This window comes from Nothobranchius furzeri, chromosome 8, assembly GCF_043380555.1.
Source record: "Nothobranchius furzeri strain GRZ-AD chromosome 8, NfurGRZ-RIMD1, whole genome shotgun sequence".
Classification (NCBI taxonomy): Eukaryota; Metazoa; Chordata; class Actinopteri; order Cyprinodontiformes; family Nothobranchiidae; genus Nothobranchius; species Nothobranchius furzeri.
Window position 1 is genome coordinate 71,636,277 of NC_091748.1, and position 26,627 is coordinate 71,662,903.

Genomic DNA, 26,627 nt, shown 5'->3' on the forward strand with positions numbered 1-26,627 from the left:
AAGACTGAGCGGTTAGAGAGAGAGAGAGAGAGAAAAAAAAACAACGGTCGAGGCCGTGAAGAACCCTGATTTGGGTGCCGCATAGATAGAGGGAGAGGCGGACTTGACTCCTTCTAATAAGAGCTAGGAACTTGGAACCAACGCGGTGAGTAAAGAAAAAAGAAGAGAAAAAGCTAACGATGCAACTTAAAAAAAAAAAGGAAACTTAAATAGCTTATCAAATTAATTCCATTCTTATAGATTTGTGTGGAGACGACAGAGTGAACCAATCCTCTGTAGGAGGGAACCGTTGGAGCGCGTTGGTGAGTGAATGAGATTAAATTCAGTAAATTATTAAATTCAAAAAGCTAATTACAGCAACCGAGGTGACAGCAGTGGGCTGCTAGACGTTAGATCCCAGGAGTTAACATCTCAAACTACCAGTTAACGGTGGTAGGGCATATAGGAGTTAACGGCTCAAACCGCCAGTTAACGGCGGTAGGGCATATGGGATTCCCAGGAGTTAACGGCTCAAACCGCCAGTTAACGGCGGTAGGGCATATGGGATTCCCAGGAGTTAACGGCTCAAACCGCCAGTTAACGGCGGTAGGGCATATGGGATTCCCAGGAGTTAACGGCTCAAACCGCCAGTTAACGGCGGTACGGCATATAGGATTCCCAGGAGTTAACGGCTCAAACCGCCAGTTAATGGTGGTACGGCCTAGATGTACAAGGTCCTCAGGGGCGTTATAGCTAACGCCATAGAATTAGCAATGCGTCCCTTAACCAAACATTTAATAATAAAAAAAAATAGATAAATAAAAATAAATAAAAGCTAACTGATTAGGGAGGAATTATTTTACAAAGGTGGACCAAAGGACCAGAATTTATATTTTGTTGAATTTTGTTATAGAACATTTTATTTATTTATTTATTTATTTATTTATTTATTTATTTATTTATTGTGTTACAGATATACAAGGTGTCACAATGCTGTATAGAAACACAACTAAATGTATCCTTGTTGTCATGAATGTATTTCTTGTTGAATAGTGTAGAGTAATAGAATCTAACTGAGCCTATTGAGCTGAACAATTGTTGTCATATGTAATTATATTTCCAGAGCTACTGAGAATTATTTTAATAGACAATCAAATTGATGTTATGTTAGTTGAACTGTGAACCCAAACATGATTGGCTATGCCAATAGAGTGAAGCATTTGTTAAGTCTGTAAGACTTTATGCTGTGATGTGACGAGAAGGGTCGATGCCAACTCGCTAACAGTCCTGTTGTTTACAGGCTGGGTTTTTTTTTTTCCTTGGGTTTGATCCCGACTCCTATGATCACTCACTTGGAACGAGAACTGGATTTCTTCCTGACGAGGGAGATGGCGAGCCTTAACCACTGAACGAACCAGGACATCTCAAGTAACTGAAGAGCAGACTGCTCTCTTCTGTGAACAATCTCAACGGTGCGGTAGGAAAAAATCGCACCACCGGACTCTGACTTTCACCCCAAGCGTGGGGATTTGACTTGACGCCGGCTGACTTGTGACTCATATGATCAAATCTCATACCGACCATTTTACTATTGTCGATTGTTTTCATCTGTTTTTGTGTGCTATCTTTATGTTATATTTCCCATTATTATTAAAATTTAGTATATAAACCGTTTCATGCTATACCCGTGACTCCAGTCATTCTTAAACAACCTCCAATTCTCCCCGAACCTAATTATTGGCCCATTTGTTTATTTTTTCTTTTAATTATCTTATTGTATCCTGTAATCCGGTTACAGACATCATATGTGAAAGCCACGCCACATAACAAACGGGATTAGAAAATAGCGTTTTTAGGGGTTTCATCTTTTATTTCTCTCTTTGGTTTTTTTTCTGCCTGATGAGACAAACTAGAAAAATGTCTGAATCTCTCCCTAAGCTGTCCTGGACCTAATCGGGCCACAAAGCCATGAAAAAACAGCTGGTGTAACTGCAATTATATAACAACCAGCAATCACATAGACACACACGCACGCATGCACACGTGCACACGCACATAGTACAGCAGTACACTGTATGAATAAAGATGTAGTGTGTGTTTGTGTATTCACACATTTGTTCAATTCATGTAAAACACACACACACAGAAACACACACACACACACACACACACACACACACACACACACACACACACACACACACACACACACACACACAATGTTACATAAGCTTGTGGTCTGACTTGGTGTGTCAATGAAAACACCAGACTGAAACAGCTGACTGGCTGGATCTGTCGCCGTGAATGACACACACACACACACACACACACACACACACACACACACACACACACACACACACACACACACACACACACACACACACGGTGTACTTTGTATGATGTTAAAGTTGTGAGGGAGTCATGTGAGGTTAGGGAAAAGTGGTTAAGTCAATGTGGAAGAGTAAAAATGCATACATTGTGTGTGTGTGTGTGTGTGTGTGTGTATGTGTGTGTGTGTGTGTGTGTGTGTGTGTGTGTGTGTGTGTGTGTGTGTGTGTGTGAGTGAGAGCGAGAGAGAGAGAGAGAATATTGATGGCTTACATCATCAGTATCAGCTGAGATGACTCGTTCAGCTTCCTTGCTTAAACCAAACTGAGTAAATTTAGACGTGTGTTGTTTCAAGACTTGGTTTCACCCAGATTTCTGACTAAAAACAGATCAATGATATCAACTTTGTTTTGTTGTAATAACATTTTTACACAAAATTAATAAAAAATGCATCTGTGGTGAAGTTGCTGATCTATGATAAAAAATATGTTTTATAAAAAACGGCATGACTTAAGTTTTCTTACAGTCAGTTAAAATATTCACCTGAAGCGACCTTTAGAAACATAACGCTAAAACAATCAAAGATAAAAAAAACTGTAAATACAGATTTTCTATGTTTTTGATTGCACTTTGTAAAGCTTGCATTTTTATTTTCATTATTTTTGTTTTTACATTGAAATCCTTGATTTGATTTGTTGACTTAGCTCCGATTTTTTTTCTTTTGTTTTCCTAAATGAGTTTTTGAGTTATTTTTGTGTTTGCATTGTTTATATTTATGTTTATTTATTTAGCAGACGCTGTAAATCCAAAGCGACTTACAATTTATAACCTATAGGGCATGTTGTGATCTGTGGGGGAAACCGGAGTACCCGCTGGAAACCCACGCGTGCATGGGGAGAACACGCAACTCCACGCAGAAAGGCCGCGGCCGAGTTTCGAACCTGCGACCTTCGTGCCGCGAGGCAACATTGCTAACCACTGCTCCACCATGCAGCCCTGGTGTAGTATTGCAGTACTGTCATGTTTTTGGGGTGTTTTGTGGAATTTGTTGTGTACCTCTGGGCCACCGTACATCAGTGTTAATCTCATGTCTAAAACTGTGTTTATACATTTAACGTGAGCTTGTTAACCCCTTAAATTTCCACGTTTAATGAACACAATAAGGTTTTGTTCCCTGGACAGGACGCTGGAATGCTAAGGGGATACATAAATGTTAAGGATCAGCATTTATAAATCTCTTTCTCTACTTTTTACACACACTCGCACATGCACACATAAACACACACGGATGAAAGCAGCTGCCTGATGCTGTCTGGTGCTCTGTGAACTCCACACACACCCTCTGAACCTTCCCCCACTTCTGCAGTGCATTTCGGTCCTTTTTATTCAGGTCTGTGTTTGGTTTGCTTGCATCTGTCTGGACCCTCTGCTCCTAGTTGTTGTCAAGCAGACAGATTTACTCCTCCCACCACATCTATAATCTCTTAGACCCCCCCTCCCCTCCCACCCGCTCTCAGATCCCATGGGGATCAAACATCCAGTCAGCTTGACTGACAGTTACATGAGAGGGGAGAGGGAGGGGAAGATGGAGTGTGTGTGTGCGTGCGAGCGTGCATGTGTGTGTGTGAGACTGAGGAGATAAAGAGCAGAGTGATGTGAGGAAGAGATTAGTCAGGATAGATGCTGTTGCTGCTCTGCTACACCTTTGTATGTCATGGTCAGTTTGGGCCGCCCGTTTGGTTTTCTGGCTTGTTTGGTTCTAGCTCAGATGGGTTGTTTCAGGACCTTCTTTTACTTTTGCACCGCGGAACAGGAGCTGTAACTCCTAAATGGCATGGCAAACTGGTAACTGGTGTGTTTAAGAGGCGTAGAGCTTCAGGCGGTGAATTTTATGGATTTATATTTGGAGAGAAAGGGAGATGCTCAGATTTGACAAGGGAAAGGCAACCTGGGGCTTTTACCAGCTGTTGTAAGGTTTGTCATTTGTCTACGTATGAAGCCAACGACGACATGCTAGTGCCAGCTATCTGCTACTTTACTAGCTTTTAGCACCAATCTGTCAAATTCTAGGGTGTAAAATTGCCTGAGATGAGTGGAAGGAAAAGATCTAGAATGTAGAAATTATTTTAGAGATTCCGTTTGACCATCTAGGAGAAATACATTCAGCTGTTAGAATGCAATGCAAACTGTGATAATATATGACGGTATAATGCTTTGCAGTGCACCGTTAAGTTGCTGAGAGCGCTTTGTGGCACCTTTTGGAAGTGTTATATTGTGTGGTTTGCAGTGTAGTACACTAGTGCTGACCACTATAAGCATTATGTCATGCGGTGAATGCAGTCGATCCATGGTGGTAATCCATAACAGATGTTGTCAACATGCTGTACCAAAACCTGAGACGCGTAAGTCGTTGTTCCGTCCAAAGTGTTGCAGGATTTGTTTTAATCTGTCAGTGTGGAATATGGGAACCGAACGTGATGAGTGAACCTGCTCTGTTTGTTGTTGTTTTTGCAGGCCAACCCCCCTCCAGTGGTGGTCAACACCAACAGCGCAGATACCCCCCCATATGTAAGTACTACTTTGCATCACCGTGGCACGCTCTCTTACATGTGTATAAACCCATTTTAGCACTTTAGTTTCTTTTAATTGTATTTTTTATGTAAGAACACTCAGGTGGTGTTCACCTGAACAATAAACTGGACTGGACCCACCACACTGAAGGGTCAGAGCTGTCTCTAACTTCTGAGGAGACTGAGGTCCTTTGGAGTGCACGGAGTGCTCCTAAAGACCGTCTTTAACTCAGTGATGGTACCCCTAAACCTAATTCCAAACAGTTTCAGTCAAGGTCACGTCCTCCTGCATCTAATCAAAACAACCACAGTAGGACCCAACAACCTCAATGACTCCTCGAGGGGTGGGGTGGGGTGGGGGGTGGGGGGTATTCACAGGTAGGTTTCAGTTTGTTAAGCAACAAAAAACAACTACAGTTTATAACTCTGTATACTTCTCAACTCTGCCATATTTGAATCAGAACTGACAAAGCTCCTCAGATGAGACGCAAAACATCAACAAAATATTGAAGTCCAGTTGCCTTCATTTGAACCCTTTGGGTCATCAGCCATTTTCTATGATGTGTTTTTTGTTTTTTTGTGGCAGCAGCTGATCTACTGCTGAGAGACTTAGATTAGATAAGCGTGTTAAGAAGGCCAGCTCTGCCATGGGATGTCCCCTTTATCCAGTGCAGGAGGCACGAGATAGAAGGACTCTAGCAAAAATAACATCTCTGTTAGACTGTGTTTTTCACCTCATGCATGAAGCTGTTGTGGAGCTGGAGAACTCCTCTAGTGACAGACTGCTGCATCCTAGGTGCACGAAGGAGCGTTATCATAGGTCCTTCCTCCCAGCAGCTGTTAGGATTTACAACCACCACTGCTCCCAGCAAACCCAGTAACTATCCTCCTATGCAACACTTAATGTCGACGAGTGATGATGGCAGAGGAGGGCCCTCCCCGTAACTGGAGGGTTGTAAGTGTGTGCCCTTTCTGTCACAGAAATAGGAGCTGTATCACATTTAGGTCATTTACTGTCTCTACCATCTAATTTTCGCATTTTTCTACTGTCATTCTACTGGCACACACTCATGATTGCAGTCACACAGTATCCCATTCATGTTTCCCTTTCACTGGAAACACATCTTTTTTAATCCGCACAGTTTTTTAACGTATTTATTTTGTGTTTTTTATTCACTAAAATGTGTAAATATGTGAGTATTTCTGAATCTTATAAGTATTTCTTATAAGTATTTTCTTATTGTTAACTATGTTTTCTTATTGTTAACTATATATATATATATATATATATATATATATATATATATAAACTTTATAGTGCACAATTATAGAGTGCACTAATTTGTGCACAAACATAAACAAAAAATAATCTGTACATAACATTTTTAATGCAACAACATAAAATATAATACTTGGGTTTTGGAATTTCTTTTTGTCATCGGTAGGGAGGTATGAAAAAATTGATACACTGAAATACCACATGTTTTTGTTTCCTTTAGTGAAATGTAGACCCCTCTGTGTTGGTTGAGACGGCTGATGCTGAGCTTGTACCAGTTTGGACTTTTTATCATCTTAAAGTTGTTTTAAAAATTGCAAACATCGCCCGGCTTACAAATGCTGTGTAAATTCTGAATTAAATCGTATCACCAGATTAATGCCAAAACATGCCCTAGTCATCAGCATAAATAAGTACTGTAGCCAATAATAATAACAGGTTCATTGGGAGCTTCACTGAAGAAGCAGTTTTACTTATTATTTTCAAAAATGATCGGCCACGCTGAGTTTTTCTGTCACGATTTGAGGATGGTTAGGACTCAAAAATGCAGATACCCAGGATGACACGAGGCAGGAGTAGATATATAAAGAAAAAATCCTTTTATTAGGATGAATGAAACAAAAATATATCCAAATGGGCTGGAGCCAAAAAACCAATATTTCCAAAAAGGCTGAGCAGGAGATCAAAAACACTCGAGACTAAGAGACACTGGAAGCCAGGAAAATACTAGAGAAAACACGAGAAGACTGACAGAATTACCACAATGGACCGACACAACACAGAGACAAGACAGGGCTTAAATACACTGGGAGGAACAATTAGGGAAACAGGAAGCAGGTGTGTGGAGTGAGGGCTGGAGGGAAGGCAGGTGACAACAATTATCTAAATGGGGAAACAGAACCAAAGGAGGGCAGATAAATCTAAAACTATAAAACACAAAACTAAACTAAAATACTGAGGGAAGGGCTCACACACACACACACACACACATGAACTGAACTGGGGAATGGACACGCGCGCACACACACACACACACACACACACACACACACACACACACACACACACACACAAACACCGAGCAGGGGAATGACACACACACTCCGAGCTGGGGACAAAGAGGCTGGAGCTACAAGGACACAGATCGTGAAGGAAGACCTGGAGGGGCTGGGGATGACTGAATGACACAGGACATGGGAGGAATGATTTTAAAGGGCTACAAAACAGAAGACACATAAATGAGATGCAGACAAAGGACACATGAGGGTGCTATGAGACACAAAAGGGGAATCTAGAGAGGAATGGAGGGCATGAGGAAACACATGAGGGAAGACGCAGACCATGACATTTTCATGCAGGCTGAACGTGAAGATAGTCTCCTACACCTATTTTCTGCAATAGCTTCTGATAGAAAGTTGATGGAGAAACTCTCAGTTCAGAAAATCCTGACAGATCTACGTTATGATGTCACTTAACATTCATGAACTCTCCTTGACTTGCGACGGGGAAGGCTGTTGTTGGTTTAGCGTCCAGGAAACATCTAGTAGAAGCTAACCGTTAGCATTAGCAACTCAACCTCACAGCAGAACTCCTTCAGGCAAAGCAAATGGAGTCAGTGGCAGAGTTGTGCCGCTCTCTGAGTCATAGGCGAGATGTCCAAATACCAGGGAATAAGACTCCAAATCCTGTCGTCTGAAGCTACGTTCTTCCCTGGCTCAATTCTCCGTGCTGAAACAGGCGCACCAGAGTTTTTTTTTACCTCAGAGTATGACTATGACAAGGCATTTGCTTCTGCTAGAGACCACTGCAATCGTATTAAAATTTGAGTAAAGTTCCTCTTTAAAATATAATTAAGAATGGTGCAAACATTATTGCAAAATTAGCATTTTGGTCTCAACGATTACTAAAATCCAATTCCTTAAAAGTCATCCAGTTTCTATTTATAAAAGGTTTTGATTTCTATTTCATAACTTTATTTGCCTTTTTTCTCAAAAATTCTTTATAATAACTTAAGGCAGGAACACAAGACCAAAACTAAAATATGCTTCACGTGGAGAACCAGCTCCTTAAAAAACCCACAGAACACACGCATAGTTTAATCAATCAGTAATTTTAAACTTCTCCACGAACAATACACCACATAAATTATGTATGTTTTTGTTTTGTTTCTTCGGAAACAGCATGAGTGTTTTTGAAATGATGCCACCACGTCTCCGCGTGGCCTATTGAGTACTTGTTCCCGTAAAGACAGCAGCATCCTGTTTCAGACAGAACTCTCCATTTAGAATTAAATGAATCCAGATGTCATCTTCTGATTGCCAGCTGCTACACAGAATGAGTGTGTATTGTTGTTAGATAATTTTATTATATAATTATTGTGGGATTACTCCCAGCTGAACTGAAACCCAAACAAAACACAGGCAGACACAGATTATGTTTTCATTCAGAGTTCACCTATATTGACAGATTGATAAATAAAAAGTCAGTGTTTATTGTTTTACTTATTTACCACAATCTATCTTTATTAGTTAAGAAAACATTTCATTATATAAACTCAGACGGGTTTAGATTAAGTCAGATTATCGTGTTTGTAGATCTAGTGGAAATTAATTTGAGAATCTGCACGTTTAAAATGGCATGAATTCAAAATTTAAACTAATCAGAATGCACAAAGACACAGATTACAGCCAGGCGGATTACATGGGCCTTTGGGATGCCAGTTGACCAGTGTGTGTGTGTGTGTGTGCGTGCGTGCGTGCATGTGTGTGTGTGTGTGTGTGTGTGTGTGTGTGTGTGTGTAAAGGCTTTTTCTAAGAAAAAAACACCCAGCAAGCCTGAATAGATTTATTTCTACGTGGTTATTGTTCACTATTTAGACACTTTTGTGTTCCGGTGTGTTCCAAGCTTGTGAGTATTGCAGAGACGGTCTGAAATATGACATCAGTGGCGCATCATCGTTAAAGACGCATTAGAGTTTAATCTTTAGGACTCTTACGTCATTCCAAATTTGTCTAAATTCATACTTATAGTATTTGCTGGAGCCTGTTTTTCCTGATCAGTTGATACACATTTAGAAAAGCAACATAAATGGGTTTTAATGTAAGACACACAATAACCTACATGAAAACAATAAACTACGCACAGAAATAAACACAAAAGCAAGACTGAAGACACATAAAATAAGCACATTTAGAAGTAAATATGTTTAAGAATTTGAATCTGATCATTTAAACAATCAACAACCTTATTCATAGAGAACATAGCCATTAGAGAGGTAAAAACTTTTTAAAATGAACAAAAATGATACAGGTGAATTTAGAAAAATTAAAATATTGTTGAAATGTTCATTTATTCAGTAATTCATATTAAAAGGTGAAACTAGTACTCATTCCAGATATTTCAAGCCTTGTTATAATTTGTGATGATTATGGCTTACAGTTTATGAAAACCCTATATCTCAGACAATTAGAATATTAGTTCAATATTCTAGATTCAAAGAGTCACACTCTAATCAGCTGATGAGTACAAAACACCTGCAAAGGGTTCCTAAACCTTTAGATCAGAGTTTCTCAACCCTGGTCAATATCTCTGCTACAGCACACCTAATTCACATTTTTGCATTGCTTCCTTAGGATGACATCAGGTGCTGCAGAAGCCTGTTAATCACTCATTTGTTTAAGTCAGGTGTGTGGCAGCAGAGAAACAATGCTGTTGGAAAATGCAACATAGAAAACATGCAGGGCAGGGGGGCACTGGGGACCCGGGTTGAGAAATACTGCTTTAGATGGTCTCTCAGTCTAAGATGAAATAATGAAATAAATGGACTTTGGCACCATTTTCTAATTTTTCGAGTTTCACCTGTACATTTTGTTACCTTGTACAAGTGAAAATTTGTGTTTTCTTGAGAGAAAAAATAGAATAGAATCTCAGCCAGCATGCATGTGCCCCATACGGGTGCCAACGGGGTTTATTTGTGGTTTAAGCCATCATGGAAAAATACGGCCCACGTAGATTTATATAAATGTAAATATTAACAGGCCCTGCACGGGTTTTTGAGGGACCCATATGGTATGACTCATCCATAGTTGAAGTCTATGTGGGCAAATTTCTGTGGGGTCAACAAAGAAAGCGCAGACAAGCCCTGTTGGCACCCATACGGCTTGCCCATATATATCCATATGAGGCCCACCTATACATGTTGGCTGGGTATCCCTTTATTGCCCCTCAGTGGGGACATTTTGGTGTAGCAGCAGCAGCAAAGCAGATTTACAAGAATGAAAACCTGACAGTCGGCACATTTACTGAAATGAAAACATCATCAAACTAGAACAAAGACGCATACACAATTTAAACGTCAGCAGCTACAGCGAGGTGAAAGAAAAACTCAAATAAAAGCTGGAAGGCTGCAGGACTCGTGGCTCATCTACTCACTCAGCTCTTCATCAGACAAAAGAGAGATGATTAAGCTGTGATGAAGTAGGTTTGATGTTGAGGAAGACTAATGCCAACATTTGTCAGCAGCAAGTAACAAGAGACACAACTACGCATGGAAGTGCAAATGAAATTTTACACATGAACAGTTTTGTAGGTCGTGCACGTTTCCAGGCCTTCGTACTAACATGCAAGAGATTTATTTGCCACAAAAGTTTGATGAGTCCAGTTGTAAAGTTTTTAAATATTATTTATTCAAATGTATGCAGTTTATGTGGGTCATTCTACCGAAAGGGTGCCATTTGCTTGTTGCGTGTTTCAAAAAAACAAAAAATTGTTATGGTTTTTAAACTAAATGAAGTAATAAACATGCCTAAAGATTCGAAATGGGCATTGATCAATTTGAGATTTTGTTCCTAAAGATTTCAAACCAAAGATGGCTGCCTTTTTCTTAAAACAGTGGTTTTCTTTTTCTTCCGGCTCTTGGAGAGTGCAGACGCCTTTTTTCCTCCTCTCCTCCATATCTTTACCCTCAAGGCCCTTTGTATGTCTCTGCGTGCTGGGTGCACGGCTGCTTCTGCATTTTTCTGGAAACTGGAAAATAGAAATTCACTCAAATGGATCTCGTCAGTTGGTCTCTCAACGTGATTGATAAAAAATTTTCAACGATGAGAACGGGAGAAGGGGCTCCCGGATGCTCTGCCGGGACAGACCCAGTTGGACACATCATGGACTCCTGGAAACAGTGGAACTTGATTTGTTTATCTCAGCTGTCTGTGGAGGACTCTGAAGACATGTGGATATTCGTGGTGTTGGTGTCAGGTTTCCTGCTCATTGGCTACCTGGCTTACCGGAAAATTAACGAGCTCTCGAGGAATATTGGCCTGATCCCGGAGCTCAGAGATGGTTCGCACCGCGCTGTGAATTCACAGACTCACATAATTGTCGAGATGAATCGTAAGCTTGGGACATTGGCCGAGATTCATTCATTGGCACAAAAGATGGATGCCATCAAGGAGAGAGTGGACGGATCAGCACGGATTGGGATAGATTAATGTCCATTATTGAGATTTTGAGGGGTTGAGGACCAACAAACTGTAAGACAGAGAGGAAATTATCTCTTGTCTGGCCCCAAAACAATTTCTAATCGGAATCTGGCGTCCTTGAGCCTGCAAGGCTCCAACGAAAAGTCCCCCCTCAGAAGATATGTGGAATGTGCCATCGCTATGGCAACTCAACTCTGTCTTCTATCGGGAATGCGGGAAGGCCGCTGAATTGTTCCAGGGTCACTGCAACCCTCCAACCCTCAATGCTCCTCTCCCTATCCACACTGAGGTGACATGCGCTGCTTATCGTGGCTGCAGGAACTGAAGTGGGGATAGTCCCAACCCACCACCCCACCTAGTGGACACTTATGTTGTGTTGCCTGAAGTCTGTTGCATATCTGTCTGAGGTGGGGTTTTTTTTTCGCAGAGCAAAGCTGCCCTCCTGGTGGAGGATAGCTCTGAAGTGCATTTTTTCCCTCCACCTGAACCAATCCTCATGTAACCCTCTTATTTCTATTAAGGTAGCGCGACTCAGGGTTGCAAATGACCACAGTCACCAATTCTTGTCATGTGTCTTGCCCATGTATGTCTGACCTCTGAATTGTGTGTACTGAAACTAATTTCCCTCTGGGATTATTAAAGTATCTTTGATTGATTGATTGATTGATTACTTGCTCAATCAATACATCAACAGTGGTCTCTAGTAGAAATGAATGCCTTGTAAGTCATTCTCAGGGGGGAAAAATATACCGGTGCACCATTTGTCTGACCTAAAAGTTGCTCACATCACAGCTGAGCTTCAGACAGCAGGTTTTGGGGTCTTATTTCCTGATATTTGGACATCTCGCCCTGGCCTGGATAACGGCAGCGCACCACTGACTTGCAACGTGGATGTTTTATCTCCACAAATAACTTAAAGTCTCTTTCGAATTTCTCTTATCCGATGGCACCATCTAGTGGCTGACAAGCATGTTACACAAAGTCTCTGGAACCATTTTTTTTAAGATGGCGACTTCACGCTTCTAGTTATAAATGTGCTTCTCTAGCCGACAAACAGAGTAAAACACGTTGTTTTATGAGTATTATTCTCATGTAATTTTGTGTTTTCAGATATTTATATTTTAAAGACTTACTTGTCCGTGAAAAGTTCATCAACTCTGCATCAGCCGAGGTACGCCCTTATATTTGAAGCTTGTAAGCGGTAGTTTAACTTTACTGTTTAGTTTTGGTTGGCACTCAGTTTCCTATTGCATGGAGCTCTGTGGGGCAGGGGGTGTGTGTAGCAAAACAAAAAAGGCGTATTTCTGAATAGTCATACATAATTTCTGGAAGGGGAAAATCCCGAAAGATGCTTTATGCCAGGAGGAGCTTCTGCTGTGTGGTGGTGTTGCTAATGCTAACAGTTAGCTTCTACTAGTCGAGAAGTCCGCTGCTGAGCCCCGGAGGTTAAAACATCAGCCTTCTCCGTCGTCAGGCAATACTAGGCAAGGCATGGCAGCTTTATTTATAGAGCACATTTCAAATACTGAGGCAATGCAATGTGCTTTACAATTATCGGGACATGATATGAAAACAGCATAAAAACACAAATTAAAATACACACAGATAGAATTACAGTTTAGATGTAAAGGAGAATACAAAGTTACAGTGCAGATTACAGTGGAGATGACAAGAAACAATTCATTTAAAGGCTGATGAGTACATTAGAGTTTTTGGTTTTATTTTAGGGTTGGGGCACATCTGAGGTCATGGGGGAGCTGATTCCTTATGTGAGCAGCATAGTAACTAAATGCATCTCCACCATGTTTGGTTGTGACCCGAGGTTCTAACAGCTGATTGTTTCCTAAGGATCTCAGAGCCCTATTGGGTGTACATACAGGAAATAGATCGGACATTTTGGTCCCATGCCATTGAGTGATTTATAAACTAGTAGGAGCACTTCGAAGTGTAGGGATCTAAGAACAGGAGTGATGAGCTCCGTTCTCTTAGATCTTGTTGAGACTCTAGCAGCAGCGTTCTGCACAAGCTGCAGTTGCTTCACAGCTTTTTTGGGAAGACCAGTTAGGAGAGCACTGCAGTAGTCTAACCTGCTAGAAATGAAAGCATGAATAAGTTTCTCTAAGTCTGGTCTGGACATGAGACCTCTGACTCTTGATATTTGATGAAGGTGATAAAACGCTGATTTATTTGTAGTCTTAATATGTCCAGAGAAGCTCAGGTTGGAGTCAATGATCACACCAAGATTTCTAACCTGGGTCTTTGTCTTTATTATTAGTGAGTCCACGAATTTCAATTCACAGTGTGTCGTAGATCTGTGAGGAATTAAATCCTAGAGTTTTACCATCTATTCAGTTCGATTCACCTTTATTGTCATTAGAATTTGTACAACAAAATTTTCATCATTTATTTTCTATGAGAAGCTAACACAGGAGATAGGTATAGGAGACTATGGGTAACAGGACTGAGTGAAGCCCCAGGGACACAACTAAAAGGTATATTTTAATAAGAATATTATAGTTTTATTAAATTATGCAAAGTACAAATGGCAAATTTCAGACAAAAAGCTTAAACATTTTATTTCATTCGGATTTTAATAACTTTGTTTTCTCTTTTTCTGGCAGGTCAATGGAACAGAAGCAGACTACGAATATGAGGAAATCACACTGGAGCGGGTAATAATATATAACACACACGTCAGAATTTATGCATCAGAAAGTTTATTTCTTTTTAATAAATACAGCTAATAGACCTGACCGTGATTCAGATTTTGGCACCGCCCACCACGCGTTCATCATTTTAAGCCCTTTTCAGAGGCTGATTTAGATATCAGCGTCCTTAGACTGATCATGAGCAGCGACCCATGCGTCACACAGTGACGTAAAGAATATCCTTCTAATCTTTTAGATTGTCAGACATCGTGAGAGAGTGCATTTTATTTTTAGCTGTTTAGTTTTAAAAAGATGAGGTTTTCCTACCACATGAAACATTTCCATTTGCCCTGTGTCAGCATCCTAATATCTGATCATCTCTCTTCAGGCATCATCTCATCGTGCGTTTTCGTCCTTGGTTCTGATTCTGCTAAACCCTCTTTTGCCATTCTCTCCATTCCTTGTTCATCCTTTCCCACTTTTCTTTCACGGTTTCACCATTCCCATTTCTCTCACCTCCCCCAGGCTGTCTTTCTCTGTCTTTCCATCATTCTATTCTCCTGTGACCTGGTTCTGTCTGCTTGGCTGAATCTGCTCTAAAGTCACCACGGACATACAAACACGGGAACATTGCAAGACCATTAGACCCATGACAGAACATGGGCAGAAGAAATGGAACGAGTGGTTTATTTAGCAGTGTTTTATTTGCTAAATTTGCGGTTTGCTCTCTCTGCAAACCGAAAGACGAGCATTTAGAGACACGGTAGAAAAGGCTTTCTGGTGAAAATTGAGATGCGGGCGTAATATATTCAATTTATTGAATGCATGCAGTGTGGTAGGGTATTAACCGTGTGTGAGTTTTTGGCAACAGTAGGTTTAAATCCTGCATACAAACTACTCCAGTGTGATTAACGTCTTACGTAACGTACAACGTAACCAGTCATGTCCTTTATTCTAGCAAATAATATCCACACAGTAAATCAGAGATCTTATTTCAGATTTTATTTTAGTTGTTTTATTTGTACAGTTTTAAAGTAGCTCTGTGTTTTTTACAGCTTTCCTCCCCTTTTCTACTTTTAAATTTACGTTATAGCAATAAAAGTATCCACACACTTGTGAAAATCAGTTTTAACCTCTATAAGTACATTTCAAAGTCCTGTTCAAATTCAAAATCAAATTCAAAGATACTTTATTAATCCCAGAGGGAAATTAAACTTGAATGGCATTTATTTTGTATCGTTAACAAACAGGGTAACTCAGGCCTGGGCTTCAGTATTGCTGGAGGCACTGATAACCCCCACATCGGAGAAGACCCCTCAATCTTCATCACCAAGATTATTCCAGGAGGAGCTGCGGCCCAAAATGGACGTCTCAGGTAAAATAAGTTGAATTGTTGACATGATGAATCTTGATTTAAACTACCCAAACATATGAAATTACATGCTTTTTATGGAGTTAAGAACAATTATATTTTAATTCCTCCTTTGAAGCTGCCTGTGTTTGCATATTTTTAATTTACAGAATAGAAATGTTCTCTTTTTTCACAAGTTCTCTTTTTTGTCCAGTTTTAAACTATTAATAATTTAAATTATTAGATAAATTATACAAGTCGCTATAGGCGCACGTGTGATGACGTTTAAAATGGCGGTGCCCATAGAGGAAACTGAAAGGAAGTCTGCTCTGTGCATGAATGAATGGAGATATTGACGGCAATTGGCGGTTTACAGTGAGTAAATAGTGGGGACAAGGGGCATTGCCCCTTCTCCACAGTACCCCCTGCCATTTTCAAGTTTTTTTTCACTTAACCCAGTCACATACCTGGATGTAGTTACTGTTCATATCAGTGAGCATGCTAATTTATGAAGTCTGCACGGTGCTAATGCTGCTGCCCCAGCATTTCTAACTCAACAACGGCAGGCAAAAAGCTCTAGAGTTGTATAAAGAACCAAAGCCAGTAAACAGGAGCGACCCAGAAGTTATTTCTTGTACCCCTAAGAGACCACAGCATCTTTTTGCATTACTCTAATATCAGTTGAAGCAGGCTAGAGGCTGTTGTTGAGCTAACATTGCTAACAGTGAATCAGAAACAAATACTCAACTGAAAAAGTGTCTCAAGCTTCCAACAACTATATATTGCAGTGAAATGTATGTGTGAAGTTAATAATGAGTGAATTGTGGCATTTTACTTCCTTTAATGAGTCATTCAGAACTATAACAGAAAGCTAACCGCAAGCTAACAGCAAGAAAGCAAAAATAAAACACACACCTCCTCCAACACTGGAAAAAACATTACTGTAATAAGTGTAATAAGTGCTCCCAACCGTAAAACAACCAATAGTACATACACAAGATATGACAATGTATTTAACTAGAAAGTTATTGCAGTAATCAAATTTGACCACAGGATGTCATTATTAATTCATTCTTACACATTGCACCTTTAAGCCCATTAACTATAAACATTTGTAAATTTAGCTCCACACCAAAACTAAAATTTGATCAATTTTACTTCCTGTTTGAATGATCCTAATGTAAAAATTCTTTTTTATGAATGATATATTGCAAATTCTTATGTATGATTTTGTAAATTTGTAAGTTGAGGTCTTACATTACCAGCACTTTCTCTGTGCTGCCAGTGAAAAGTATTTTCATTGTGATACATGCAATAAAAGAAAGCTGGCTTACATTAGTTAAATATTTTTCTACTTTACAGCATAAATTAAGAATACAGAAACTGCATGTTTTGTTGTCTACAGCTTGCATGTTAATTACATAGATTACTAAACTTCTAAAGCCATCATACGTATGTTCATTTATCTCCTGGAAAAAAGTCAGACTTGTTATTTCTTTGCCTTGTGCAGGGTGAACGACTGCATAGTGCGGGTGAACGACACCGACGTGAGGGAGGTGACTCACAGCGGGGCTGTGGAGGCGCTGAAGGACGCTGGAGGACTGGTCCGCCTGTGTGTACGACGCAGGAGGAGTCTCGCTGAGAGAATCATGGATATTAAACTGGTCAAAGGCCCCAAAGGTGAGTCTTTGCTACACGTAACAAGCAACACTGGAGCCAGTAAACACCAGTGAGTGACAGTTACTGATATTTTTTCTGTGTCAGGTTTAGGATTCAGTATAGCAGGAGGAGTTGGAAACCAACACGTTCCTGGTGACAACAGCATCTATGTCACTAAAATCATCGAGGGAGGGGCTGCACACAAAGATGGACGACTACAGATTGGGGACAAGCTAGTTGCTGTAAGAATTTTTTTTAAATTTATTATGAAATCTGATCCACCTAGGTACCAATCTTCTGTTAGAAACCACCAACCCTCAAGGGCGTCAGTTGGTTTTTAATATTTCCTGTATTGCTAATCATGAACTTGACATTCACAAAATGAATGGAAGTCAATGGGGCATCATTTTTATGCTGGAATGCTTAACCAGCCTCTGTCACTCGGTGGCAGCAGTGCTCAGAATAGTTGACAGACTGTCCATTTAACCCAGCAGAAAAAGCAGCGGAGCTGCCTCTCGTACCAGGGCGTGACGGAAAATAATTGAGAGACACTGAGTTAACTCCACATTCCCTCACCCGAGCCGAGCTGTGCGTGATCTGCCCTATTAATAAAAAAAATTGTTGTGTTGTCAAAGTAGGACCGCCTGAGAGACAAAATGGAAACAATACCTGATAAAACTGCTGGAAGTGAAGCCCTAAAAGAAAACTAACAACAAATGACCATTTTCATCATGTTTGATATTAACCTAAAGTTAATAGTAGGCTAGCTAAAGGGCTAGCTATTGTTTATGTTCAGCACGCGGATGACTGATTGGATGGGGCAATTTTCCCAGCATGCCACGCTCTTTTAGAAATTTTCAAAATTAAACAAAATAAATGAATAATTGTTTTATTTTTATTTACAGTTAAAGGATTTTATAATGAAAATAAATATTTATGTATTAAAGAAAAATTGGCCACAGTTTTTATGTTGGCAGTGAGCCAGAAACACCTTGACTGAACCAGACCATGGTGCAGAAGGGTTTAAACAGAGCTCGCATGTAACATTCCAGGATGTACTGGGAATATCCAGACTAGGAATGAACGCCAGGTGGATCTGTAGCTGGCCTATTTTGTAATCTGGATACTTTACATGGCTGTGCACACAGTTTCTTGCTTCAGGTGTTCATGAAGCCATCAGGGTAACCACGCAGATAATTCAATATTCGTGTTTTATCTAGATGAGTGGGCAGGGCTATCCAGGGCTTCCACTGTTGGGCTTTATTATGGGGTTGTGTTTGGCCCTTTATCAGGTCTCCTGGGACATTTTGAGCCCCAACAAAGTTTCATATAGTAGCATCTAGGGATGTAAATCATCAGTTTAATCGTGATACGATATTAGGATTGTGATTTGATGTTTGCTGATGTCTCATATTCAGTCACAATACCGTTAGGATCCACCGATCGATAGAAAACAATGTTACAAGTGATTGAACACAACTGTTTCCCAGGCGAGGGTCAGTTTCCTCACTGATCGCCATGATGCCACTAGCTTCTTCATCTAGGAACAGGTGGAAATACAACATGTCAGCAGAACTTCAAAATAAATTTATTTTTCAAAATAAAAGTTAATTTGATAAAGAGTAATTTTATCAACTTTTGCATTTCTATCAATGGCCATATAATTGATGTACAACGATGTATTGTTCTGAATGCAGACTCATAGAACAGTTTCTAGTTTTTAAAGTTTTTCTAGGACCCTTTTAAAACACACGTAAAGCATATTTCTTTATTTTCTTTTAGGTAAATAACTCATGTTTGGAGGAGGTGTCTCATGAGGAGGCGGTCGCTGCACTAAAGTCCACTCCTGATGTTGTATTCCTCCGTGTGGCCAAACACAGCACCATGTTCATCAACGACAACTTCCCTCCACCCGACGTCACCAACTGTGAGTACAAACCTGACATCGATCAATACAAGGGGCTCGTGAATGTGAGAGGTTTAATTCTGCTCTTGCTTTTCTTCATTGCATGACATGGGGTTCCTAAATAGGATTTGACCAGAATCCTCCCATTCTTAACAAGAAACGGCTAGAAGTTAGGCCGTGCACAGGTGGTTGGCGTTGTGCCTGAAAGGACAACAATGACCAAGGCTGAAGTCGTGGCTCAGACGCATAAAGAAAACTAAATTACTGGTTTTATAATGTGTAATGTCCCAAAGGGTCCATTTTCACCTATATATTGACCAACATGATAACCGTTCGTCTTCAGAAATAAATCCACTTTCTGTTTAGACTTCCAAACCCAGAAGGCTCTGTTCAGCACGTGTTTACATACAGAAGACAAAACATCCAGACAAACATTCTCTGCTAAATGCATGAAAGCCAGACGTCAACATTCTTCCCTCTGAACAAGTGAAGACTCCATGATTTTACAACTCATAAGCTTACAATAATCATATGTGATGAATAAACAAGATGCTTAAATGACATGTTTGAATAATCTGTGCTTAAATCAACGAATTTAAAATGAATATTGTCCTTATAATGATCCATTTATATCACAAATCAGTATGTGTTTGATTTAACAAGTTAATCATTGTTTACACTCATACACATTACAATAAGATACATATTAAGGTTAAAAACATCTTTGTATCTGAGGAGGGCGTGGCTTTCTGAGGGATGTTTTGGTAAAGCCTTCCAGACATGGCACATTCTGATTTGTCACAATACACCAGAATTTATAAATAATGAGTTTATTAAAACAAGAATTACTTCCCAATTAATTCAGTTTCCAGCTGACCCCCGATTCGGCCAAATCGGGAAAGAAGCCTTTTGAAACAAACTCTTTTGACCTGAAGTCAAAAACCTTTCTGCAACGCTGTAAGTGATTACAGACACAACAGCTCTTTTCAGAGCTACTTCAGCTCTCACACGTCCACCTCAGACCTCTAATCTGCAGACCCCGGGCTGCATCTCAAGCTGAACTCAGAGTAAGCTACTAATCTCTGAGTATTGTGGTTTCGACGTCCAGTGACCTCACCGCTCTGACCGCAACCCTCCGGACTGCCAGGAGCAACTCATACCAGGGTATCGTAAGCCTGCATACTGGTGTCTGATGAGGTTTTTATAAATAAACAACTCTCTACTTTAAAACAAACAACAAATTCTTTTACACCCAGATTTCACAATTTCTCTCAGATAAAAAGAACGGTTGCTACAGTATCTAGCTTCCATCACAACACCTCACATCCACCACCACGTCACATCTCCTTGTTCATATATTGTCATGTATAAATTATTAGTTTAGTAAAAATAATTAAATTAATTTTATAAACTATGTACTGACTCTGCCTGAATTAATACAAAGTGTGTTTATGGTCCCTAAAGAAGCAAAGAACCCTAGAATCTTCTGATTAAACATTCAAAGAGCAATCAGATTGATGTTTCATATTTATTTGGAATATCACTTCTTATTGGTCATAATTAATATGTATTAATTACCACAAATGTGAGACTTCAATTCAATTCAATTCAAAAATACTTTATTAATCCCAGAGGGAAATTGATTGCTGTAGTAGCTCAGGATAATAATAATAATCAAGTCATCAAAGAGTTATTGTATATTACAATGGCTGTTGGCAGGAAGGGTCTCCAGTAGCGGTCAGTGTTGCAGTGAAACTGAAGAAGCCTCTGACTGAAGACACTCTTCCGTTGTCGGACAGTCTTGTGAAGAGAATGCTCAGGGTTGTCCATAATTTTCTTGATTCTCTGGAGAATCCTTCTTTGCATTATCTCCTCCAGTGGTTCCACAGTCGTCCCCAGAACAGAACCAGCCTTTTTTATTAGGCTGTTGAGCCTTTTCAGGTCCCTGCTTCTGATGCTGCTACCCCAACAGACGATGGCTGAAGAGATTACACTCTCAACAACAGACTTGTAGAAGATCTGCAGCATCTTGCTACAGACATTGAAGGACCTAAGCGTCCTCAAGAAGTGCAGTCTGCTGTGTCCCTTCTTGTAAACAGCTTCACTGTTCTTTCTCCAGTCCAGTCTGTTGTCCAGGTGAACTCCAAGGTATTTGTTGGTACTTGAGCCGAACTCACTCGTGAATCAGAATCAGGACCATGAAAAGTTTGTGGATTAAAGGGACAATTTGCAAATTGTTCATATTTTTTAAATAATTTCCTTGAGCCAGTTTGTGCTAAAATGACCCTTTACAGGGTTAAAGGGACATTATTATTATTTTATACATTTTTTGTAATGTATTTAATCTGGACCATTTATAAGCTTAAAGGGGCATTATGGAAGTTTGACAGCCAAAACATGTAGAAATAATAAATGCCTTCTTCATACATTCTCCTGCAATGCCCTGGTCCTGTAAAATGAGCCCTGGCATTTTTACTGTGATTGCCTGTTTTTCTGTAAAATCACAGAAAAAGAGAGATGCTCGGGTCGAGCAGGCTGCTTCATGCGCGTTCACGCTCAGGCATCGCCCGTAGCATTTGCTATCCGTAGCTTTAGCAGCAGAGAGAGAGGCAGTGCCACTTTGTCGCTGTTCCTAACGCCTAGTGATGAACCTAGCTACATTTCTGAGGACCCTTAGCTACTTTCTGTAGAACTTTATTCTAGATATTTCCTGCAAATTAGCAACAAAATAGCCATTTTCACTCCGAACCGTTCTTTGGTTTGACGTTGTTTCAGCTGTCATCAAGGATATAAAAGTTACAGATACTGTGAATGTTACTAGAGTGTAGCTCACCTTGTAAGATGTCTGACTTTCATGCAGAAGTCCTGGGTTCCATTCTGGGTGTGAACATAGTTCATTTAGAGTTTCTTTTTTACATTAATGGTATATTTTTTACAGTAAGATGCCCAAATTTTTATTAAAGACGGCATTGAATTCACAGATAAAAAAGATGTGGGTTCAACTTTCATTTTGGAACAATTTTTCAAGCAAGGGAAGGGAATGATCTGAGCATGCAGGAGGACTGACCCATCTTAAACCTTTGTCGGCTGTGCTGAAGAGAAAGGTACAGAACCAAATTATTTAATTAATTAGCTGAACATTCTCCTGTTCTCTGTCCTCTGGGCCACTCACACACACACGGGACTGTCTCAGCTGTTATTTTCATTGAAGAGCGTGCACGTACAGCATGCGCGCCTCGTGCATGAGCCTACTATTGAAGCTGCCGTTACGCTTTTGGCCTGAGGGGGCAATCGCGAGCATAAAAATTCAAAAGTCCCTAAAGTCCCTTTAATGAAAGGCCACCCAGCCCTTATCGCCCCCTGTGGCCAGAATATTCCACTTGCAACTTCACGATTGCCGACTTCAAAAAGATTGAGCTGACTTAGCTGACGCTGCTGTCTGGCTCCAGCACATTTCCTGCATGTTTTAAATCATGAACACAGCTAATTTGTTTAATTTTAGTGATCAACCACTCCTCTAGACACTCAGGAATGCACGTTAGATTAAGCTGTTAAAAATAAGAACGCACAGTGAGGAGACAGTTTTGCTTCTACAAATGAGCACTAGGGGGTGCTAAAAGCAAGAAAAACTGATTAGTTTTCCTTTACAAAGGAGAGGGTAAACTGCTCTCTAATCTAACACTTTTTTGTGGTATCGATTCAGGTCAGTCTAGCACACAAACATTTTCAAGCATAACATATGGGAAAACTCTGTAAACGTTTATCAGCCAAAACATTATGACTAACCCATTTAAGATGAAGTTGGTTCTTTTCATGCCACTGAAACGGATCGAGCCCACAGACGTGGAATATGTTGTCCTGGTTCCTGTCTGCAGGCCATTAACAGCAACTCCTAATTTACTGGTCGTGCTGCAGATCAGACTCGCCCTAATTCCCTCCAAACCTCCCATCATCAGTTCAAGGTTTCAGGTGCTCTGTAGCACTGCAGGCCTTATTATACAAAACCATGTATCTTAGGTTTTGTTAAAGTTAGGAAATAGCCTATTTTAGAATGTATTTAACCTCATTTCAGATCTACTTGAAGGCAGTCGGACTTTTAGTCTTAAAAATGCATTTAACTGTCAAAGTTTTGTGACAAGTATGATGTCATATGTGTTCTAGCCACAAACCAATGACTCATACATCACGTTTCACACGGAGTATTACAGATTTAATTGTGTAATGAAAGTAAAAAATAACAAACTCAAAACAAAAAGATACATGTCTATAATTTTCTTTCTAATCTCCTGAGACAGCTCTTCCCTTTGCTTCCTCTGGTCCATGTTGGATGTGGTACACACCATGTCACCAAACAACACAGTGACTGCCTGGAGCTCTATATATAGCCCACTGACTGATTACAAGACTGTAGACACCTGTGATGCTATTTAGTGGACACACCTTGAAATAGCATGTCCCTTTGGTCACATTATTTTCAGTCTTTTCATCCTTTTTGTCCAGGGCTAGGGTTCCGTGAGGTTTTTTTTTAAATACAGGTGCTGGCCAGTAAATTAGAATATCATCAAAAGGTTGAAAATATTTCAGTAATTCCATTCAAAACGTGAAACTTGTACATTATATTCATGCAATGCACACAGACCAATGTATTTCCGATGTTTATTACGTTTAATTTTGATATTTATAGGTGACAACCAATGAAAACATCAAATCTGGTATCTCAGAAAATTAGAATATTCTAAAGGCCAATGAAAAAATGTTTGTTTCTCTAATGTTGGCCAACTGAAAAGAATGAACATGAAAAGAATGTGCATGTATAGCACTCAATACTTAGTCGGGGCTCCTTTTGCCTCAATAACTGCAGTAATGCGGCGTGGCATGGACTCGATCAGTCTGTGGCACTGCTCAGGTGTTATGAGAGCCCAGGTTGCTCTGATAGTCGTCTTCAGCTCCTCTGCATTGTTGGGTCTAGCGTATTGCATCCTCCGCTTCACAATACCCCATAGATTTTCTATGGGGTTAAGGTCAGGCGAGTTTGCTGGCCAATCAAGGACAGGGATACCATGGTCCTTGAACCAGGTGCTGGTGGTTTTGGCACTGTGTGCAGGTGCCAAGTCCTGTTGAAAGGTGAAGTCTGCATCCCCATAAAGTTGGTCAGCAACAGGAAGCATGAAGTGCTCTAAAACTTCCTGGTAGACGGCTGCATTGACCCTGGACCTCAGGAAACAGAGTGGGCCAACACCGGCAGATGACATGGCACCCCACACCATCACTGACGGTGGAAACTTTACACTGGACCTCATGCAACGTGGATTCTGTGCTTCTCCGCTCTTCCTCCAGACTTTGGGTCCTTGATTTCCAAAGGAAATGCAGAACTTGCTTTCATCAGAAAACATAACTTTGGACCACTCAGCATCAGTCCAGTCCTTTTTGTCCTTGGCCCAGGCGAGACGCTTCTTGCGCTGTTTCATGTTCAAGAGTGGCTTGACACACGGAATGCGACACCTGAATCCCATGTCTTTCATGAGTCTCCTCGTGGTGGTTCTTGAAGCGCTGACTCCAGCTGCAGTCCACTCTGTGGATCTCCCCCACATTTTTGAATGGGTTTGTCGTCACAATTCTCTGCAGGGTGCGGTTATCCCTAGAGCTTGTACACTTTTTTCTACCACATTTTTTCCGTCCCTTCGCCTGTCTGTTAATGTGCTTGGACACAGAGCTCTGCGAACAGCCAGCTTCTTTAGCAATCACCTTTTGTGTCTTGCCCTCCTTGTGCAAGGTGTCAATGATTGTCTTTTGGACAGCTGTTAAGTCAGAAGTCTTCCCCATGATTGTGGTGCCTTCAAAACAAGACTGAGGGACCTTTTAAAGGCCTTTGCAGGTGTTTTGAGTAAATCAGCTGATTAGAGTGGCAGCAGGTGTCTTCTATATTCAGCCTTTTCAGAATATTCTAATTTTTTGAGATACCAAATTTGGAGTTTTCATTAGTTGTCACTTATGAATATCAAATTTAAATGTAATGAACATTGGAAATACATTGGTCTGTGTGCATTGCATGAATATAATGTACAAGTTTCACGTTTTGAATGGAATTACTGAAATATTTTCAACCTTTTGATGATATTCTAATTTACTGGCCAGCACCTGTAATGTTCTTGATGCATGGTTAAAAAGCAATGTCTGATTATCATTGGTTCATAGAATTTTTAGTTATTACTTTTGTCAGATTCAAGTTATTTCTGTGACTTTTGTGGGTTTTTAAAGGGTACCAACTATTCTGTCCACGTCTGTATGTATGTATGCATTGTCATCTGAAGTATGTTATTTCATAGTTATAATTTTTCAGTTTGGGTAAAATTGGTCCTCTGGCTCACAGTCACATGTCATCCTTCCAAACCAGTGTTCCACCAAGCAACATGTTTCTTCTAAAGTAGTTGCAGAACATTTGTTTGATTTTGGCCCTCTTTTATGTTGAATCCATTCCACAGTTTTCATTGGGACACTCAATCCATCCACTCAATCCAAATGTGTTTCACACATTTGTCCTTTACCGGACTGCTTCAACTATCTTGTAATTTCCATTTTGTACTTTGTAATTTGTATTTTGTAATTTGAATTTCTTTTATTGTTGATTTATTCAATATATTTACTTAACTGTACCATGTTCAGCGCTTTGGGCTTCCTGACAGGGTTGCGGAAGGCGCTTTATAAATAAAGCTTTGATTGATTGATTGATTGATTGTTATTGTGAGAAAATCCAGCAGTTTCCTCACTGAAGTAGCAGAGATCAGTTAGATGTTCTCCTAGTGGGAAAATGTCTTCTATCACTATGACTGTGAGATGAATATGATAAGGCTAACATGTGTGTTTATGTGTTTTACCAGCATATTCACCACATCAGGACAACCATGTGAGCCCCTACATGAGTGGCAGCCAGTCTGTAAGCCCCGCCCCACTGACCACACCCAGGTACTCGCCGCTGCCCAGGACTCTGACAACAGAAGACGATGTCCCCAGGTGAGAGCCCTCCAAACGAAAAAGCATTATGAACGGACAATCTTTATCACACTAATGAAAAAAGCAAAAAGTCATTTAAAGAGCAAGTCACCCCCTACCAGAGTCTTACTCCGCTCCCACTTCCTGTTTGAAAAATGCAACAAATGCTGTTGCCTAGCAGAGAGAGAAGGCAGAGCCGCTAACAAATACACACACACAGGCTCACAACAACGTTGTGACATCATATGGTACCAGCCAACGTTCTAGGGTTTCTTAGCCAATAGCAATGGCAGATTTAAATTCAAATGCAGTGCAGAGTTTTTACCTGACAACGGCACAACACTGACAGTTCCATCCATCCATCCATCCATCCATCCATCCATTTTCATTCGCTTATCCGGAGTCGGGTCGCAGGGGCAGTAGCCTAAGGCGAGAGGTCC

At 40.3% G+C, this 26,627-nt stretch overlaps 1 protein-coding gene across 11 annotated transcripts in view; it reads left to right on the top strand.

Moving 5' to 3' along the window:
* LOC107392960 (discs large homolog 1-like protein) overlaps nt 1-26,627 on the top strand; it is a 178,785-nt gene that overhangs the window by 104,916 nt on the left and 47,242 nt on the right. For 10 of the 11 annotated variants that reach the window (XM_015971056.3, XM_054752087.2, XM_070554288.1 and 7 more), the window contains 7 exons: nt 4,825-4,878; nt 14,255-14,305; nt 15,532-15,656; nt 17,143-17,312; nt 17,397-17,533; nt 19,074-19,218; nt 26,076-26,208. In XM_015971056.3, the coding sequence (XP_015826542.3) occupies nt 4,825-4,878; nt 14,255-14,305; nt 15,532-15,656; nt 17,143-17,312; nt 17,397-17,533; nt 19,074-19,218; nt 26,076-26,208 (815 nt within the window). Of the gene's footprint in view, nt 1-3,810; nt 4,713-4,824; nt 4,879-14,254; nt 14,306-15,531; nt 15,657-17,142; nt 17,313-17,396; nt 17,534-19,073; nt 19,219-26,075; nt 26,209-26,627 lie in introns of those variants that run through there. The other variant, XM_015971062.3, reaches the window with a different exon arrangement.